Source organism: Haliaeetus albicilla, chromosome 17 (genome assembly GCF_947461875.1).
Source record: "Haliaeetus albicilla chromosome 17, bHalAlb1.1, whole genome shotgun sequence".
Classification (NCBI taxonomy): Eukaryota; Metazoa; Chordata; class Aves; order Accipitriformes; family Accipitridae; genus Haliaeetus; species Haliaeetus albicilla.
Genome location: NC_091499.1, coordinates 2,210,779 through 2,231,960, shown reverse-complemented (window position 1 = coordinate 2,231,960; position 21,182 = coordinate 2,210,779). Strand labels below are relative to the sequence as shown.

The following is a 21,182-nucleotide window of genomic DNA, read 5'->3' as shown; positions in this document are numbered from 1 at the left end:
CTGGATTCAAGGCAAGGTACTATTAATTATATTCTGATCAGGGCACTTGTAATTTATAGGTTTCATAGGACTCTTTGCAGAAGTTAATATAAGCTTGTATTCCAATAGAATATTTTCAGTGTCATTTACTTTTTTGTTTATGGTTATAACCAGTGTCTTCCATTTTTTTTAATGGTGCACTGAGGTCCTTGAAGGATATTGAAGTAAAAAGACTCTGCCAACATTTTTCTGTCATAATAATGCTTAATAATAATTCTACCATAATAATGGAATAATAATGCTACCTGTGTGTTCCTATGGTTTAGTTCCATTTTTTTGTAAATGAAACTCTTTGTCCAATGAGTCATGATTGTATTGTCATTGTCCCAAAACAAAAGATGTCAGGTGTGAACACTACCAAAGATATCTCCATTACTCTAGAAATGTATTTTTTCTTAGAGGAGCCGCTCTAGCCTTGTACTCAAAAACTTCACTAGACAGCTTCAAATCTTCCCCTTTCCTCTGAAGAAATTATTTCTAGTTATTTTAGTTAACAATAGGGTCAGAATGTATAACAGGAGCCCCATATTATGTTTTCTCATTACTAGCTGGCCACTGTGTTCGTCCTGCAGGCTGTGTTAGTATCACTGCCTGGTTTCTCCCTCACCTCCAGGCCTTTGAAATCCTTTTTGCACACTCGGTTCTTCTGTTCCTGCGGGCAGCTCCATCCCTCACAGCCAGCAATTATCTTGCCATTTACTCCTACTCATGTGTCCTACACTTTTTCAACAGACATGGTAGATGAGTTCTGCCTCGTTCAACTGTTTTATCATCTGCAAATAGAGGCATGAAGAACAGTCTCAGCTGGATGTAACACTCTGCATTCTGCCGTACTTTTGCTCAGTAGTAAAATACAAGACCGAAAGAAATTTCTACAAACTTTCATGTTACATTTTCATTTTGTGTTTCCTCTGTGGTTGTTTTTTGTTTGTTTGTGTGTTTATCTAGTGCCTCTGTGCCCCTGGATGGACAGGAGAATTTTGCCAATTTGCTGAAAATGCATGTTTAATTTACCCAAATAGTTGTTCTGATGGAGCAACTTGCATCGATATGAGCCACCTGAGAGAGCAGCCTTTGTTTCAGTGTTTGTGTCCTCGTAATTTCACAGGTAAGGCATATACAAATCTTGTAGAAGTTTGTAGTTTCATTTCCTTTTAAATATTCAAGTATAGGAATGCTGAATTTTCGAGAAGAAGGAATAGAGAAGTGTTTGGAGGAGTAACCACATCTCTTTGCATTTTCTGCCCTCTGCTGTGATGCCTAGAAAATCTAAATCAAACTTACAGGTTACTTTTGAAGCTTCCAGTTAAAGTTATAGTAAGAATCGACCTAGAGGAAGTATTAGCGTCAGTTGCAGAGACTAAGTGTATGTCTACAAGTAGAAGTTCTGCATGTGAGCTAGATGTCTGCCTTCTCATTATAGTTCCTGGAGATCTAATTAATGAAAGCAATGGAGTCCAGGGAGTTTGCTAGTTTGTATCAGCTTGTATTTGTTCAGATAGCTTTAGTTATCTTTCTGAGACCTGAATCCCTTTATCATTGGGGTGGAATTAACTGATTCACTTTATTTGACTTTAGAAGTCTAAAGTAATGTGAGACCTAGTAAACAAGTCTTCAGAGCTCTATGTATTGTCAGCAAGTAAGTGTTTTCAGGGGGGAATTGAGACCACCTGTGTTAGGTATTTGGTAGTGGTTGAAACACTTTCTTCAGGAGTGCGTCTTTTTCAATTGGCTACAAAAGAAGCCTGGAAAAATAGTTTAGATTAACCACACTGGTTGTTAGCTTGCAAGGAAAACAACTTCTATTTTTTCCTCCTCCTTACCTTGGAAGTAGAAGCCCATTTAATTTGGATTCTAAATGCTTCACTAATATTTGTTTAGAGAGAGAACTGAAAAAGAAGCATTGAATATGATTTACTCCAGTTTTAGGTAACAGTAAGGAAACAGATATTAGCCAGATGTATATCAATTTAAAGGTAAGTGCCAAAAAGATTAACAGAATTTAAAAAGTAACCAATTGAATGATAGAAACTTAGTAGTTATTATCTAAAGAATGAAAATTAAATTAAAGAAATGCTAGTAATACACAGAGAAAACAGACTTTAAATCTATTACCATTGAAAAAGAATCATAGAATCATGTCCCAGAGAGTTGTAACTATCAAATTCTCTTTTCACTTCCACCTTGTCACCTGTATGGTTCTCTTTTTTCAATGTAATCTTGGGTTATTTTTTATTGGTGTGACAACTAAAATTATGGATTTGTTAATAAAAGTAATGTTTCACTATGATATTTCAAGGCTTTTGAGATAATAGTAAGGTTGCTACTGTACAACATAATCATGAAACAAAGTCTGACAGGCTATAGTAAATGGCAATAAATGTATGCAATTAATACAATTTAACCTTACTAAACACTGAGTAATGACTGAGTTCAAGTGGAACTGACTTCAATGTTCAGGGACATCTCACCATAAGGTCAAGATTCTTTCCTTTGTGTGATCTCATTGTAAGGGGTTCTTTATATTGTAATAGATACATTTAATTTTTTTACTTCTTTCCATTTATAAATTATCCGTTACTTTTTCACTCTTGTTCCATAGCATCTTTCATTTATACCTGTTTATTGTTTCATTTGTGTGTTTGGGAAGGGAGAGAGCGAAGGACAATGCAGTGGCAATTTTGGCATGTTTACTTGACTCTGAATTAAATAGCATCTGCAACCAGAAAGGCTATTGCAGTTCACATCTAATTGTTCTTAATTGTGTTTATAAATTATAAACACTACAGCTGTAGCCTTTGCATTAACATTTAAATCATATTTGGAGAAAACTTATCTTAGGGAAAACAAAATATGACATGATGTAACATTGTCAGCTGTGAAAAGCAGAATTTGATTTTAAAAATAATAAAAACATTTGATTTTGGTTTCATACTCTTTAATGAAACTTTGTAGAAGGTTAGCATATACACACAAATGCAATTTTAAACTACGTTTCTTATTCAGTTTATATGTAACATACATTTTGGATCATTGACTTAGAAAAATATCCATGTGTTCAGTCTAAATGCTCAAAGGAGAAAAGAAAAAGGTTATAAAATATAGTGAAATTTGTTGAATAGTTGTCACGACTTTTGTGCTTTCAATTTCCTTCTACAGTTAGTTCCTTATTTTCCTTTTCCTTTTTCTCTTCTCTGAAAGTGGATAAAAACCTTTGTATCTACAACAGTGCATGTAAGTAACATGGCTTATGACATTGAAATGAAACAATCCATGTCAGCGATTTCTCAGGTTTTGCACAGTAGACCAATTGTCCTTGAAGAAGCTTCCTCTAATTAATTACTATCTTTCCTTCTGTGTAGAGCAATCATATAGGCAGGAATTGATTGGGTATGTTAGACACTTCATTTAGTTAGTAGAAAAGTCCTTTAATTAAAATAATCTTACTACTGCTAAAATGAATTGCACCCCAAGCAAACTCACCAACCAGAATTTGAAGTACTACTTCAATTACATACATTTTCTTCATCTTCAAACTTTCCTTTTAGAAGATTCATTAAGATCATTCACAGATTTATCCACAACTTATTTTTGTTCTTTCTCTCTTTGTTTAATTGAGTTGAGACAGGGCTGCTAATTTCTACAGGTATATTGGAAATTAATATAAACAGACTTGGATGAAGCTTGCACTATTGAACTATGTAGGTGGTTTGAAACAGTCTTCTGTAGAAAGTATCTCCAGTGCCATAATAGCTAATGTCCCAGAGAAGAAGGTATGGGATATAAAAGTTCCTTTATCTTTCACAGACTAGTTAAGACAATGTTTATACTAGTGAACGAAACAATTACATCGCCTAACTTAAACCCTATTTTACCCCCCTAATTTAAATCCACATTTTAAAATTCTTTTGTTCTCCACAACACAGTGGTGACATGGTTGAACACCGGTGGGCAGCTAAGCACCGCACAGCTGGTCACTCACTCTCCCCCAGTGGGATGGGGGAGAGAATCAGAAGGGTAAAAGTAAGAATACTTTTGAAAGTTGAGATAAAGGCAGTTTCATAGGGAAAGCAAAAGCTGCGCACACAAGCAAAGCAAAATAAGGAATTCATTCACTGCTCCCTGTTGGCAGCTAGGTGTTCTGCCATGTCCGCAATATTTGGGGAAGGTCTCTATTTTGTGTTGAGGTACAGTGGAAGTCTTATAAGTCTCAAAACTCAAATAGATAAAAAGAACAATAACATTTCTTCCACCGCTCTATTCCCTGTACTAAAGGTGAGCTGGTAAAGGAATTTTTGTAGCATCACGGGAGGTCCCTATATCACAGGAGTGTCACTGGAATTACACAGCAGTATATGTCTCAGCAACAGCTGCTGTCATTTTAAGCTTTGTTCATTGCACTTTATGTTATTACCATTGTCACCTTTGAAAGAGAAATTGTTAGTGCACACAGATTCCAAACATCAATGACCATGGACTGAAATAATGGAATAAAAGAAGTCACTTGCTAAGTATTACTAGAGGAATTCACTCAGAATACTTATCTTCATTAAATGAAGGAAAAAGGAACAGCTCGCTGCTTTGCAGAGGATTCAGTTTTCTGTTAAAGAAGAACTTTCAGTGATAACTGACAGAAAGCAAAAACAACAACTAAATTTGATCTCTAATACTCTTCAGTAGATGTCTAGAAATGTTTCCTGCTGTTTAAAATGCCTTTTAGAAGGTGTGGCTGAATAGCATTACTTAGGGTGAAATTATTTTAGTTAGGGCACAGGTCCTCACAAAGATCTCTCACCTAAGATTAATTACTATACCTAGAATTCTCTAAGAATATATTTACTGCATAGTTCTACACAACTCCAAATGAAAATGAGGAAATATTCAGAATCTGTGTAAACCTATTTTCCAACTTCTAGTGGGTCCAATACAGATTACTGTAAGTGCATTTATTGTCTTTCAAAGTAATTAAAAGTTCCTGGAAATTGAATAAATCATGGCTAATTTTTAAGTGCCTACAATGTCTGTACCAGGCTTGTCACTCTGTGCTCTCTGCAGGTTCTGTGGAAAGAAATGAGTATTTTAAAGACTCCAATCATCTGACCTATTTTGGACATAGAGTTCAGGATGAGACAAATCATGCTTCAAAAGTTAAGAGTTTTTCATGGCCTGTAAATGCAATAGCATGGATGTAAAGGCCCACATTTCAGAAGGTGAATCTTAACTGCCCATGCCCTGCCAAATAACATATTTTTTAATGTTCCCCCTAGCTTCTTGGTTTAAATGGTCAAAAAGTAGTGGCTTTGTGTGTATGTCTGCGTGTGCAAACATGCACATCTGCACTAAATCTATTTGAGTGTTATAACATAACTACATTCAAAAACAGAAAAAAGAAAAAATACTCTTTAGTTGTAGCTTGCTAAAATTACTTTAATTTTAGAGGGGGGGGGGGGAGAATTATGATGCAGTCCCAGTACCTGTGTACTGAAGAAAAGTGTTAGGTCATGCACTATATTTTGTTTGATAAATTTGTTGCCATATAAAATAGGGAATAGGAAATGCTTAGTGTAGATTCTTTATGTACTCTTTATTAGCATACTAGTTGTTACTTACATAGTTTCTGCAAAAAAAAAGTGATAATATTAAATTGAGAGCAGAAGTGCAAAAGTAGACCAAAACAGAACACATAAACCTGAAAATATTTCTAGTAACGACAAGTGCAGCTAAAGTCCTAAGGAATGCAAATTCTGATTTTAGACCTTAAAATGTCTGGGTCAGTTAAAAATGAAACACTCTTATTAGAAGTGCTGACTTTTCTACACTTGGGAATATGGAAGGCAACTGTGAGTTATATTCTTTATAAGGACCTTCAGGAAGTTATTTGGTAAATTCAGACTTACTAGTACGTACATCGTTAGCTGATTCTGTTATGCTCCAAGTCTTGGTTATGGGCAAGGAAGAAGCACACTTCATATACATGTAAAGCCCCAAATTTATTGGTAATGTAACTGAAATGTTAAAAATATGATCATTATTGGGCTAGATCCAATTGCTACAGAAAATGAATAAAAATGGTGTTTAAATTGGGACTCACATAATTTTTAGTTTCTGCCCCTTTTCATGACATTATACTCACCTTTTTCCCTCCTCCTCTTGGGGCTTAAGGTCAGTGGTTTCATAGTGGTGGTGTTGGGGGCAGTGTTAGAGAATCTATAGTCCTTCACTGGGAGGAATATGATGTTCATCCTGGTGGTTTCTTCTCCAGCTCTCTAGGATCTCCTTGGGGTTATTTCTATATGTCTGCTAAGATGCTTTTACACTTTTTCTTCATTGGGCAGCAGTTCTATTTTGTATCTGAATTTACTTCTTATAGTGGTTCTAACATATATTAAATACTATTTCTTTGTTCCTTTTGTTACCCTTAAGACCAGTTTTGTCCAGCTCCAGGTCTGCATTCTTTAACTGACCACGGGTGAGTTGTTTATAGCCACAGGGTCTCCAATGTCAAACCTATGCCCCATCTCTTACCATCCCACGCCTGTGTTCCTCACATCACACGCGGTGTCTCCACTTCTCAAGGCCTCTGTTATCGTACCAGCCCTGTACTTCTTTACAGCATTGCATTAGAGTTGTAAATCTCACTATACATACAATAACTACTTGTTACTACTATCTATATAAAACTATGGTTGTACCATACCAAGATAAACAAAAGTAAAGCAAATCAGAAGAAAAAAAAATGTTGTCACATTTAAGCCAAGTAAAAGATCGCCGCAGGAAAGACAGACCAAGCCTGATGACCTTCAGTCCTAAGGCCTTGCAAATTCCATGCAAAGCTTGTGGCCTCTTGCTAGCAGTGGCAGTACTGTAGTGCGGGGCTACGCGCTAAAACCCCTCACGGTTCCTTTCAGAATTTGTATTGCATTTGCCACCTTTCCTTCTTCTGGTCCCAAAGTCGATTTCAATGATTGCTCACATGCCACTGACAGTACTTCAGCAATGTCATGTTTTAGTCCCTTTAGAATTCTTAGGTGAATATCATCTGGATTTGGTTATTTGTTATTATTATTTAAATGCACTTGTAAGTTTATAATCAGACATAAGTATGCTAGTTTATCTGTTTCTTAGCTGGCTGCTACGAAGCCCAGAACTATGTAGTTGCTTTAGTGCATCATGGATACCAAGCTAACAAACACGGATGAGAAGCAAGGTATATTCTTTCACGTTTAGTACGCTAATGTAGTTAAATGTCTCATCCCATAGTACACAGAAAGTGGAAGTGGGGATAAGCTGCTTGAGAGGAATATAGAGACGTTACCGGAGTGTGCATAGATGGAGTTAGAAAAGCTAAAGCTCAGCTGGAGATGAAACTGGCAAGAATCAGGGAGGACAAGAAAGTTTTCTCTAAGTGTATTGGTAGCAAAAGAAAAGACAAGGAAAACAAGGGCCCTCTGCTCGGTGGGGCAGTGGGTACAATGCAAAGTAAACTGCTTTTTATGCCTCAGTTCTCACAGCTGTGTGCTCAGGTGCCTTCCAGTTCCTTGAGCCTGGTAGCAGACAAAATCTGGGAATGTAGCACTACCCACAGTAGAGGAAGATACTGTTAGGAGCACATAAGTACATTGGACATGTCCATGGGACCAGAAAAGACATACCAAAGGGTGCTGAGGAAGCTGGCCAATGCCATTGTGAGGTTGCTATCTCTTTGAAGAGTCATGGTAAGCTGGTGAGGTCCTTGACTGGAAAAACTTAAATGCCAACCCCATCTTCAAGAACTGAAGTGTATTGACTTCCCAGATTCTCCACCTGGGATGGGGCAATCCTGGTTATACGTACAAATTGGGGGATGACAGGCTGGAGAACAGCTCTGTGGAAAGAGATCTGGGGGTCTGGGTTGATGGCAAGTTGAAACTGAGTCAACAGTGTGCCCCGGCAGCCAGAAGGGCCGATCGTGTCCTGGGGTGCACCGAGCACAGCATCCCTGGCTGGTCGAGGGAGGTGATTGTCCCACGCTACGCTGCACTGGTGCGGCCCCACCTCGAGTACTGTGTGCAGTTTGGGGTGACTCAATATAAGAGGGAGATCAAAGTATTAGAGTGTGTCCAGAGGACAGCAAAAAAGGTGGTGAAACGGAATGAAGCCTCATCAGGGGAAGTTCAGATTGGACGTTAGGAAAAGGTTCTTCACTGAGCGGGTGGTCAGTCACTAGAATGAGCTCTCCAGGGAAGCGGTCATGGGGCCAAGGCTGTCGGAGTTCAAGGAGTGTGGACAATGCTTTTAGTCGTATGGTTTAGTTGTAGGTAGTCCAGCAAGGAGCAGGGAGTTGGACTGGATGATCCTTATGGGTCCCTTTCAACTTGAGATATTCACAGAATCACAGACTCACAGTATCACAGAATGATTGAGGTTGGGAAGGGACCTCTGGAGGTCATCTTGTCCAACTCCCTCACTCAAGCAGAGTCCCCTAGAGCCGGTTGCCCAGGACCACGTCCAGATGGCTTTTGAATGTCTCCAAGGATGGAGACTCCACAACCTCTCTGGGCAACCTGTGCCAGTGCTTGGTCACCCTTGCAGTAAGAAAATGTTTCCTGATGTTCATGCTTAACCTCAGTTTGTGCCCATTTGTGGTCACATTTTATTTCACTGTTATCTTGGTCATAGAATTTGTAATTAAACAATTTAACTTGTAAGAACACACGCTTAGGTAAAAAATGTGTAAGGTCATTTTTAAAAATAAACAGTACAACAGTAAACTTTTTAGTCAAATTATTTTCCCTCCCTCTTATATTGTATAATTTTTTTATTTTTTCCTTTGTACTTTGTACCTGCTGAACTTATTCCTGATAGAAGAATAACATGCTTAATTGCGCACAAAAAATCTTGTTTGAGTTCTCTAAGTATTGCATTTCCCAATTACTCAGCCCTCACTCACTATGAAGTGATAATTAGGCATTAAAAGCTAAGTGGATTACTGTGGAGATCTCTCCTGACATCCATTTAACACTTAATCAGATCTTAATACCATAAATTATGCATTTCTCAGCAGTATTCAGATTCTAATAAATTTTATAACAGTTTGCATTTACTAGGTTTTCTTGACCTCATTGTGGCAGGGAAAAATTGTAAAGTTCACTTAAAGGATACAGCCATTATAAGAATTTCAGATTTATAGCAAAATAATTCTTTAAGCATGTTTGATTGTACTAATATTTATTCATAAGGGTTTCTTGGACAAGACAATTCCACCCTCATGAATAAATACGAAAAAATGGATCCAAAATACATACTGAGTTGAAGTTTATTCCCAGCTTTTTTTTCCCAGTTTTGCCTTCCAGACCTCATTAAGAAAAAAATTTTAAAACCCCCACATTTCCTAGGAGACAGCAACTTCCTCAATACATTTGGCTGATTTTGCAATTAAAGTATCTATTTATTTTTTGGCATGTCTTTTTGCCAACCAATATTACACAAAGTTACATTTTATAACACTTGTTCTGGCTCATAACATGACTTTCTAAAAGTATTAATCATGATGGTATCTCCCCAGAGATACAGATACATATAGTTTCCTTTAGTGTCAATACAAAGTTAGCAAATGAGAGTCTTGTAAATGTAAGGTCAAGTTGTCCATAGTTGTCCACATAACATTACATATTATATTATTGTATTGGGTCTGGCTGAGATGGAGTTAATACTCCCCATGGCAGCCCTCATAGCACTGTGCTCTGCATCAGTAGCTAGAAAGGTGTTGATAGCACACCAGTGTTTTGGCTACAGCTGAGCAATGCTGGCACAGCATCAAGGCTGTCTCTCCAACATTTTTGCCCCCCCCCAATGGCAGGCTGGGGCAGGGCAAGATCTTGGGAGGGGACATAACCAGGACAGCTGACCTAAACCAACCAAACAGATATTCCATACCATATGACGTCAGCTCAGATATAAAAGCTAAGTAAAGGGAGACGGAAGAGGGGGGGCATTTTGTCTTCCGGAGCAACCACTACGCGTACTGAAGCCCTGCTTCCCGAGAAGTGGCTAGACATCGCCTGCTGATGGGAAGTAGAGAATAACATCATTTGTTTTTTTTCTTTGCTTTCGCGCGCGCAACCTTTGCTATCACTTTATTAAACTGTCCTTATCTTGACCCACGAGCCTTTTGTTATATTTTCTCCCCCCCGTCCAGCTGAGGAGGGGGAGTGATAAAGCGGCTTTGGTGGGCACCTGGCATCCAACCAGGGTCAACCCACCACAGTCCTTTTTGGCGCCCAACGTGGGGCTCGAACCCACGACCCTGAGATTAAGAAATCTAACCTTCCACCCCTCGCCTCTGTGTATCACATTTTTAAGAAATATCATTAAAATCTACATTCATCACACAAAATCTTCACTCACATTAACAAAAAGAATTCCCCACACCAAAATCAAAATAATATCATCACAAAACCGACAAAAAGTGGACAATTTACACACATTCCACCCCTTGTCCCTTCACCACAATTACAACAATCAAATTTCCCCACTCATCAAGCAGCTCTTAACTCTCTAGCTGCATTCAGTCCATGTTTTGCCCGTTACCTCTCTCAATTACTATCCTTATCTCAAATTCCTCACATTGCCCGCATTCTCCACCAAAAAGACTGTGATGGGTTGACCCTGGCTGGATGCCAGGTGCCCACCAAAGCCGTTCTATCACTCCCGCATCCTCAGCTGGACAGGGGAGAAAAAAAAAAAAACTTGCGGGTCGAGATAAGGACAGGAGAGATCATTCACTAATTACCATCACGGGCAAAACAGACTCAGCTTAGGGAAAATTAGCTCACTTTTTATTACAAATCAGCCAGAGTAAGGTAAATGAGAAATAAAACGAAATCTCAGAACACCTTCCCTCCACCCCTCCCTTCTTCCCGGGCACAACTTCACTCCCGGATTTCTCCACCAAGCCCCCCCAGCGGCACAAGGGGGACAGGGATGGGGTTTACGGTCATCACATGTTATTTTCTGCCGCTTCACCTCCTCAGGGCGAGGGCTCGTCACACTCTTCCCCTGCTCCAACGTGGGGTCCCACCCACGGGAGACAGTCCTCCACGAACTTTCTCCAACGTGGGCCATTCCCACGGGCTGCAGTTCTTCACGAACTGCTCCAGCATGGGTCCTTTCCACGGTGTGCAGTCCTTCAGGCACAGACTGCTCCAGCATGGGTCCCCCACGGGGTCACAAGTCCTGCCAGAAAACCTGCTCCGTGGGCTCCTCTCTCCACAGATCCGCAGGTCCTGCCAGGAACCTGCTCCAGCGCAGGGTTCCCACGGGGTCACAGCCTCCTTCAGGAACCCACCTGCTCCGGCGTGGGGTCCTCCACGGGCTGCAGGTGGATATCTGCCCCACCATGGACCTCCCTGGACTGCAGGGGGACAGCCTGCCTCACCAGGGTCTTCACCACGGGCTGCAGGGGAATCTTCGCTCCGGCGCCTGGAGCATCTCCTCCCCCTCCTTCTGCACTGACCTTGGTGTCCGCAGGCTTGTTTCTCTTACATGTTCTCACTCCTCTCTCCGGTGGCTGTTTTCCGCGTCCCAACTTTTTTTCCTTCTTAAAAATGTTATCACAGAGGCGTTACCACTATCACTGATTGGCTCGGCCTTGGCCGGCGGCAGGTCCGTCTTAGAGCCAGCTGGTATGGGCTCGCTCTCTCTCGAACACAGGGGAAGCTTCCAGCAGCTTCTTACAGGAGCCACCCCTGTAACCCCCCCCGCTACCAAAACCTTGCCACATAAAACCAATACAATTATAATAATAAACATCAAGCAGTATCTAATTTCCTATTTTCTCTATTATTTATATTTACTGGTAATAATATACTTTAAAAAATATTTCTGACTCAGTAAGCTTTATAACTCACAATAAAATATACTCTTGGCTGTTGAAAAATTGATAAATGTTAACACTGGGCTATTTTTGGCTGAGGAGCAAAGGGACAAAATAAACATTAGAAGTCTGTATAGTATGCTGGTCAACCTCTCTCTAAATCCATGAGACTGTACATGTGTTTCAGCACCTGTTGGCCCCAGGTAGAGATTTCTAGCCAGCAAATCACAGCATTGAGGCCTTAATAAGTGTATTCTTGTTTACATTACAGTCCATATAAAGCAGTCTTTAGGTCTTAGTTTGACCCTCCACTCCAGCATATTAAAAGATACAGTGTATGTTTCTCAAAGCTGAAGTGTTTTATATTAGGAATAGACTAAAGTGAATGAAACTGGCAGAAATGCTTTGCTGAAACACAGACATAGTCATTTCCTTACCAAATTTTATACTGTTAGTTTGTGTTCTCCTGACATCTCTGGCCTCAGGTCAGAAGGAGAGCTGATTAAAAATTTAAAAACAATTTCATTATTTGAAGTAAAATTATTTCCTTTTTTTTGCCATAAGAAGAATTTCAAATAGAATACTAACTTTTGACACACCATTTTACAGAACATATTGTCTGATTAAAGAAATGATCCCAATTTTTTGTACATCTCTCCCAAATATTTTTCTCCTGTACAGCTCTTTTGTTTTTTCTGAGTGAAGTAACACTGATTACAAACAAGTTGGTCATTAAAACATCAGTAATCTACACTTATTTTCTTTTCTGCAGTTTTCCTCTTTGAAACTTTTCAAACCTCCTCCATCTTCTAGTTTTCTCAACAGTAAAGATTGTTTCACTTTTCATTTCTCTCTTCTTTATCCTTTCTAAAATAAAAAAAAAAACCTGAACTCCTGCTGTAGAAATAGTAAATTATAAATTAAAAAAATGGAAAAAGGGACTCGAACACCACCAACAAGAAAAAAACCTCAAGAACCTTTACACAGAATTCATTATACTGTTTTCAGTACCAAAAAGAATAAGGCAAAAACCTTAATGTGTTTTCTTTTTTGTCAAATCTATTGCTTTTCCAAGACTAATGGTAAAGCTGACGGTCTTCCTTATTGACTCTTATCACATTGCTAGAGATATATTTCTCTTCAGTACGTATTTTAGAACTGTCCAGTTACAAGTGCAGTTATTTCTTCTTGCTGAGCTAAAAAAAGTCTTCAGCTAACGAAGCAAGTAATTTCTTGGTGGAATGACACTAGAGGTTCAATCAGACAAATGAGGACTAGCTTTTTCCTAGCTAAAATGGAACCCAGAAATGACGTAATGAAATACATAAATAATAGAATCAAAAGTCTTGAGTAGAGATCAGGGTTGACTCATGCAGCCGTAAAAAGTAGAAAATGCAAAGGTATCACCTCCATTTCAGATAATTATTTCCAGTGAAAATCCTTCCTCTTCAGCTCTGTATCCCCATTTAGATCCCATCTAAAATTGTTTTTTAATGCTGAAAGAGTTTGTTTTGACCTTTTTTTTAAGACCCTGAGGTTTTTTTATATAAAGGGAGAGAAAGGAGTCTGGAAACTTGCACAAGGTATTTAAATTCTAACCAATATTCCAGAAAGATTATTTAAAGCAATAGTTATTTCACCAATATTACTAAAATGGTTCATGGGGGGGGTTTAAGAACATGATATTAATTCTTAACCTTTTTAGGATTTTTTTTTTTCAATCCCAGGAGAATTCTGCGAGGTGCAAATTGGTAACTGTGGTTCTAATTCATGTGAAAATGGAGGAACGTGTGTTGACTATGAAGATCACTTTAAGTGCACTTGCCCTATAGGTGAGTCATCGGAAATTTATTGTATTTTTTAAACAGAACAAAGAACATGTCATCCAAGTATTTAAGTTTAAGAAATAGCAACATAAAAATAGCAATACATCTCAATGTATACAATGAACATTTTTATGAAGAATCCCACTTTTTCACTTTGTTTAGGAAATAAAACTGCCAAATTACTCTAGTAGAGTGGTGTTAACTGCTAACACCCTGAACAGACATAATGTCAATATTCTGAATGAACTGTGATTAAACATTCTTTTTGTGGTGCAGGTTTTGAAGGTGAAAGATGTGAACTGGATATTGACGCCTGCCTATTCTACAATATAAGCTGTGCCCCAGGAGCACTGTGTATGGATAAATCTCATGGATTTAATTACACATGTTTATCACCATGTATTGGAAGTACAGAGGTAGGATAAAGTGATATATTCCCCCGCAGTGTTTTTGGGAAATCAAACAAGTTATTCTAAGAGCAGTGAGCTGTCGAAGCCTCATTTCCTATGGGTTTCCTAAACAAAGTACTCCTTCTTGACGTATCCTCATGCTAACCTTCCTCTTTCTTGTGTAACACGCACATCCAAAAGTGCGTGATGTGACTAGTCTGGCCATTGTCTGACAAACCTGTAACATCTGAGCTCTGCCCTTCTTGTTCTTTATAGGTTTACTCACCCATGTCTCTGTCTGTCCCCTACTTGCTGCTGCTATGTTGTGAAACTTGTAGGAACTTAAGGCTGAATTTCCTTGAAATGTTTGATGTGTGTAAAAGTTACTAGAGAGAAGGGTGATGGTATGTCAATGCACAGAAGGAATGACAAAAGCTTCATTTCCATTAAAAACAAAGACCATTATCAACAACAAAAAAAGCTAAAGCAAGACTAACTAGGCTGCAATGAGAGCTGAAAATGCAGCTAGAAAAAAAAATTAATCTTGCAAGTTACTCTTAAATGCTCACAGAATATAGTAATGAATTTGATTTTTGTACATTCAAACTATTCTAGAAATCTTTAAGTTAGATACAGGCAATTCTTAGGCCAAAATAGCATCCATTGTGTACCCAGATGTCTTTAAGAAATGCATTTGCTGTATCCTTCTCACTTCCTTTTAGTGATCTTTTCAGTTAAATTATTGGTTTGGGTAGGATTCATTCACATCAGGGTGGACTACCTAACTTGAGTTACTGAGTTTTCAACACAGGATAAAGTAAAATACTGTTGCGCTTTTTTATGATGATAGATATTTTAAAAGCTATGTACACAATGCTCTGTAGCCCTTTCAAACAGCTACTCAAACATGATAACCAGTGTTTCAAAGCCTTAATCTATTCTTTTATTGAAATATATTCTCCATAAAAATATACTATGCAAAGCAGGCAATGTGTTTATGAAGAAGCAATCAACATTTATGTCACCTTGAAGTCCATGGGTACACACTCACCAATGAATATGAAATGTAACACTGACACGCTCACTGGCTCAAAGTTTTACATTTAAATTGTTCAGCATCTGGTATATTTTAACATTTTTATGATTTAAAGTGTCATACTGAGTGCAAATTTATTGTACATGGCATAACACCATAATGATGCAATAATCATTATGGCTAGTTAAGGATGGAAAGTGATGGGGTGCCAAGGATGCTGATGGGAGCTACTAAAACATTTTACTGTAATATTTGCTTAAAAGCCCTCAGACATATTTAATTTATTCATACAAACATTTCATAGACCATCATAAATGTCATGTGAGAAAAAAATTTAATAATATATATTTGTATCTATATACACTCACTGTATAAGACATTTAATTTGGGCATAATGTGAATAATTAGTAGATTTTCTAATGGGAAAGGGAATAGAAACTAAAATAAAGGAGTCATATATTTGGGTTTTACTTGTTTTCTTAGCCTACAGCTCATTAAATGATATCACTTGCTTATTGGAAAAAATAAGGTCTTATTCAAACAAATGAATATTTGAATACTTTTTGAAGTAGTATAAGTAATAATTTGAAATTAAAGGTTTATATTATTCAGTAAATTATATAATTCAGCATTTAATTCTTTATTTATTCTTTATGGCTGGAAAGTAAGTATGTATTTTTGCATTCTTTCATTTCTATTCCATTTCCAATGGTACCTTAGTTATGCTGAACTGCTTTACATCTGTGTATGCAGCACAATAGACTGAAAAGAATGCTAATATTTTTAATAATTTCTTAATAAACAAAAAGTAAATTTAAGTCATTGGGGCACTTTTATCTCTATATAAATGTATAATTAAACTAATGTGGTGTTGGTTTTGGGTTTTTTTCTTTCCCAGCACACCACTTTAAACATTAAGGTTGTTTTTAATGTTATTGTATTTATAATTTATTTGAAAAAAAAATAAAAAAAGAAATGTGAATGTATTAAAACAGGGAATATCTTCCTTTAAATTTCTGACTTGCACCCAGTTCCATTCAGTATTTTCCTTCTGAATGGTGGACTAGATTACACATGATAAAACTGAATCTGACACCACCTTGGAGAAATGATCTGGAAAAGTAGGATGGAATATAGTGCGTACATTTGCAAAGGACAAGTGACATCTGTGAACTTCAGGAGTGTTATGTGAAATTAATCTCCCAAATAAGAAATTCAATGACTCTTCAATTACTGGTGGTAGTAGGCATCGCAGGTAGGCTTTTAGAAGACTGACCAGAAGAGTCCTTGTTTATAGTCTGTTAAATGATGAGCTTTGTGTTTAATCTTGATTCTGAGGAAGATTTACTTTGGGAAAAAGAAAAAGCTGATTCATGGGAGGATGCCAGTCTTTCCAAAAGTCTGTCTGTTTATTTATTTTCATTTAAAAGTATTTCTTGTATAAAAGAAGTAACAAACAAATCTTTGCAGTAACTTGAGAAAACCACAATGCAGATTTGAAGTTTAGAAAACCACAATGGTAGAGGTATTCAGTTTGACTTTAGTAATAGATTAATAAATGTATTTAGCCTTAATTTCTTATAAAAACATTAATTATTCTAACTCAGAGTTTTAAATGTTTAAACTGATAGGGAATTAATTTTACAGCAGAGATAAAAATCTATGTGATTGATAGAGAAAAATACTACCTAGATTTATGCTAAAAATATCTTCCATAGCTTTAATTTTAATTTAAAGCTGCTTTAGATTGTGCTAACATCTTAAAGGGTAACACCTTTCTTCACAGTATAAAGTATCTAAACAGCATAAGAATATAATGAATATAATATTGTGGCAATATTGAAATATAACTTTTGTCTTAATTGTCTAAGTTTTTTCTAGATGGTTTTCTTGAGTATAAGCTTATTTCACCTATTTGAGCTCTAAGAAAATAGTAAGCCTCAGGACAAAATCCTGCAGAAATCTTTAAATAAAAAAGTAAGACAACACATAAAAATCAAAAAAAGGTAATATTTCCAAAACTATACATGTAGGAGTTTTCTTTGCATTTATGTTGAGCAGTGCTTTTCTTCAAGAAGTTATCCTATTGAAAAAGGATCCCAAGTTAAGTCTAAAATTCAATACTGAGAGCACAGCAAAAAATCTCTTAATTTTAAGGTCAATTTAAAACTTAATCAAAGACAAATGAATATTAGAGGATTTCTGCCAAGAACTGTTATTATTACAAATCTTAATGACATTATAAAGAGATTCAGACTCAATCAAACTGAAGTACTAGTGCATTAGCTCATCTTCTAGACACCATTTTCTTTAGAAACCAATTGATTAGAAGGAGGGATCTTAATTGCTTTGAAATGAAAATGTAGTTACCGGTTTTTACACTGGCAAAATTTTCATCAAAATTAAATGGGAACCTAAAAGTAAAATGAAGAAAGGAGCATTCATTCCGACCTAGAACTTTCTGTAATTTCTGAATACAGGAAATACTATTTTAGTAAGCAATATTAGCAAATAAAGGCAAAAGAAAAAAAAAAAAAAATGCTGTTCCAGTCTAGGATTATTAATTTCTCAGTATCTGGAGCTTGAAAAGAAAGAAGGTTCTGGTCTTCCCAGAGCACAGAGGTTATATATATAACATAACATTTTATATACGTTTAAAAGATTCAAGGATAGGTTGTGAATCAGAATTATCATTAAAATTAAAAAATCACTCAGACTTTTTTTCCCTGATAGCCACAAATTCAATTAAATTATACATAGATTTTAAGCATAGGAACAGTTGTTCCACTCTTTCAATGGAAAAATAACAGGCTGGTTCACTATCATCCCTCCTAATAGAGGCACATTTTAAGGTCAGTTATGAAAATGGCACTGTTAAATTGAATCATAAATGCCTCTTTCCAACTAAACAATGAACTGATATATCGGTTTAATGACATTCAGTATTTTAGGTTGTTGGAGATCTGTCATTTCTAATATTACAACATAAAAACATTAAATAACCATTTTTATTACCAACTGCTTATTCAGTTAAACTCTTTGGGGAAAAAACCCAACACCTAGAGAAAAGCCTCTTTATGTATTTTTACTTCTCGTCTTCAGTTATGTGCAAGTGGAGGTAGCTGCTTCTATGATGAAGAAAACCAGAGATCTCACTGTGTCTGTGCTCTTGGATGGACCGGACAAACATGCCTGGAGAATATTAATGACTGTGAGGTAAACCAGTGCCAACATGGAGCCACATGTGAAGATGGAATTAATAAATACAGGTACTAACATGATGCTTTCCATACAAGCCTTCATAAAGAATTTTATGCCGTATGAATATATTTTTCTTTTCAACAAGAATTACAAAGGGAGTTGCTATTGCAGTAATATTTTTCTCAGATTCTAAAATGCCATGGATACTAACTTTTGATAAGCATGTGCATTTAATAAGGCTGTGTAGTGTGAAGTATTGCATGGAAGGCCTCACAAATATTCCTCTTTGGTGGACAAAGAAGTTAAACCAACTATGCAAAATCTCAGATAAACAAATCATCTATTTTAGTAAATGGTAAAAACTTTATGAGCCTGGAGTGTGACATGGAGTGACTTTTCTTATTAAAACTTGAATTATAATTTTGAAGTGAATAGTTGAAATGCTGAGTTATTTGTGGCTTTTTTTTTTTTTTTTTTTTTAGATATTGACAAAACTGTCAAGTATGTGCATTCCTTAGTGAGCTGTAACATGCCGTAGATATTTGAAAATGAGACTATAAAAGTATGGGGAAAAATAAATGGAAAAGGATTTCTTCAATAAGCAGAGTTCAGCTGTTCTTATCAGACTTGAATTATTTATTTTTCCTCTGCAAGAAACAGAATAACTAAAATCTCTCCATAATGTCTATGAATGGATTTTGAAAGGCTTTAATTTTATGCTGTGTCCTGTACTTAGAAGCACTGTAATTAATATGCTTTAGTTTTTCTATTCAGAAAAGGTTGCAATAGTGGACAAAATTAAAATAAAAGTAATTAAAATTTCTTCCACTCCACCTCTGTTTTTATAGGATCTTCTGTAATAGTAGCTGAAATCCCCAGATAAGCACACAAATACAGATAAGTACATGATTCTCAATAGACCAGAGTTAAAAGGAATTTTTGCCACAGTCCTTACAAAGTATACATCCTTCCTTCCTGCCAGCCCGCAATCAACTCCCATATCAAATTACTAGACCATACTTTGACATTTTATTTGACTGATAAATCTGTTGTTTTTTCTGTCTGTATCAGGAAGAGAATTCTGACGGAAGAACAGTCGTGTTTACCTTACAAAATCCACTAGTATTTACTGAGAAATGAGTAGGTCTGAAGACTTCTGGTAAAACAAGAACTTATCAATTTAGCTTGCTAATCCAGACTCAGGCTACAGACAGAAAACACTTAATTCTTACGTTTTCAGTCTTTGAAAGAGAAATTAAGTTGACATATCGGTCTGTTTATTTAAGGAACAAGAAAACATACCATTAAGTTCCCAATCCTAGATGTGTTGTGGACAGCTTTGTTATCAGAGAACCTGACCCGACAGAAACACAAGTGGTTATTTTGCAAAGACAACGTGCAGAGTGTTTACTGTATGATCCTGCTCTGTTGACAGAGGATTGTTGCTTTTTAATGGCAGTGAAGCATTTTTTAAGAGATCTGAACAATTCCTTCCTTAAAAATAATGGTATTTCCCAAGAGTTATTTATTGTCAGCACGTAAAACAATTATCATTTCCCCTTTCCAATACACCATTGAAACCAAAAGAATGGGAGTGGAAATGCTGAACGTAACTACTGTAGTTAGCCAACTTTTTGGAAAGACTTTTGCAATTTGCATTTCTATCCTAAAATGGGTATCATTTTTGATAAGGCAGTTGTCAAGAGCTGTATTTGATGCAAATTAGTTTCAGGAAGACAGAAGAAAACTGTCTGCAGGATATATGGAGAATTAGATGTGTAAGTGTCACTAACAACCCTACTGAGATCCATTTTTAAAGCTATTACAGTCATTCAAAACATCATTTACCTTTATCTTCTCCACTTACTAAGTAAGCCAAAATGTTATATATTAGGTTTTTTATCTATAGAAAATTAATGTTTTATCTAGACTTTTCTCCTAGTTAAGAAATCTTAACTTCTAAACTAATTATTAAACTTTGGTCAAAATGTATTGTTCCAGTGGTGGCTTGTTATAGTAATGCTAAGACCAGGAAAGCATGGAAAGTATCCAGCTTAGCTTCAAGAACATCCCCCTCTTTTAAGCTCTCACATTCTGCAGGCTGTCAGGTTTTTCCAGATTGGAAATAGCAGTCAACTCTATGTAATTTTTCCAATGTTCTGTCTCCTTAGTGCATCATATTCTGTTTCTCCTCCCATTTTGAAATCACCGCTCCAGACAGTGGTGTCACACGTGTTTATTCAATATACACAGAGAATTTCCTTTGAGTTCAGGATGGGAAATTGCTCTGGGTGAAGGAGGGGGACTTTAAAACTGTGAATAGCATAACACTCAGTAAGGCTATGTAAGAGCAACATAATCACAACAGTAAGTCTTACTCCTTTGGTTTAGTGAGCCTTCTCTTGCAACTAAAGTGGTCTCAATCACACTGACGCAAAGCTTCTTATTAATTCAAATGATTTATTGCACTTCCAGCTGAGTCTGTGCTGTTTGAGATATCATAACATAAGTTAATCAGCATGTATTTAAAGTGGTAACTTCTCCAAAGGGTTACTGCTCCTACCACTGGGTTGATGGTGTAGCTGTCTATATGATGAATCTGGCAGATACCATGCAATAGACCAATTGCATCCACATGCCAAAAGACTCTCTTGACCTTTGGTCACATATACCTGAGAGAAAAAACAGAAGATTCATTAGCTCAGTAAATAGACAGTGTTGCTACATAAAAAAGTGTTTGAATTTTCCTTTCAAAAGAACCTGTATTGTTTCATTATGTTCTCTGTAGGAGAAGACAGAGAGAAGAACTGATTTAACATGGCTTAATGAGAAGCATT

The 21,182-nt window shown here is 36.8% G+C and overlaps 1 protein-coding gene across 1 annotated transcript in view; it reads left to right on the top strand.

Annotated features, from left to right (window-relative positions):
- EYS (eyes shut homolog) overlaps window positions 1–21,182 on the top strand; it is a 938,397-nt gene that overhangs the window by 198,869 nt on the left and 718,346 nt on the right. Inside the window, exons 7-10 of the mRNA XM_069804576.1 lie at window positions 988–1,147; window positions 13,621–13,725; window positions 13,996–14,135; window positions 18,247–18,413. Coding sequence (XP_069660677.1) covers window positions 988–1,147; window positions 13,621–13,725; window positions 13,996–14,135; window positions 18,247–18,413 — 572 coding nt within the window. The remainder of the gene's footprint in view (window positions 1–987; window positions 1,148–13,620; window positions 13,726–13,995; window positions 14,136–18,246; window positions 18,414–21,182) is intronic.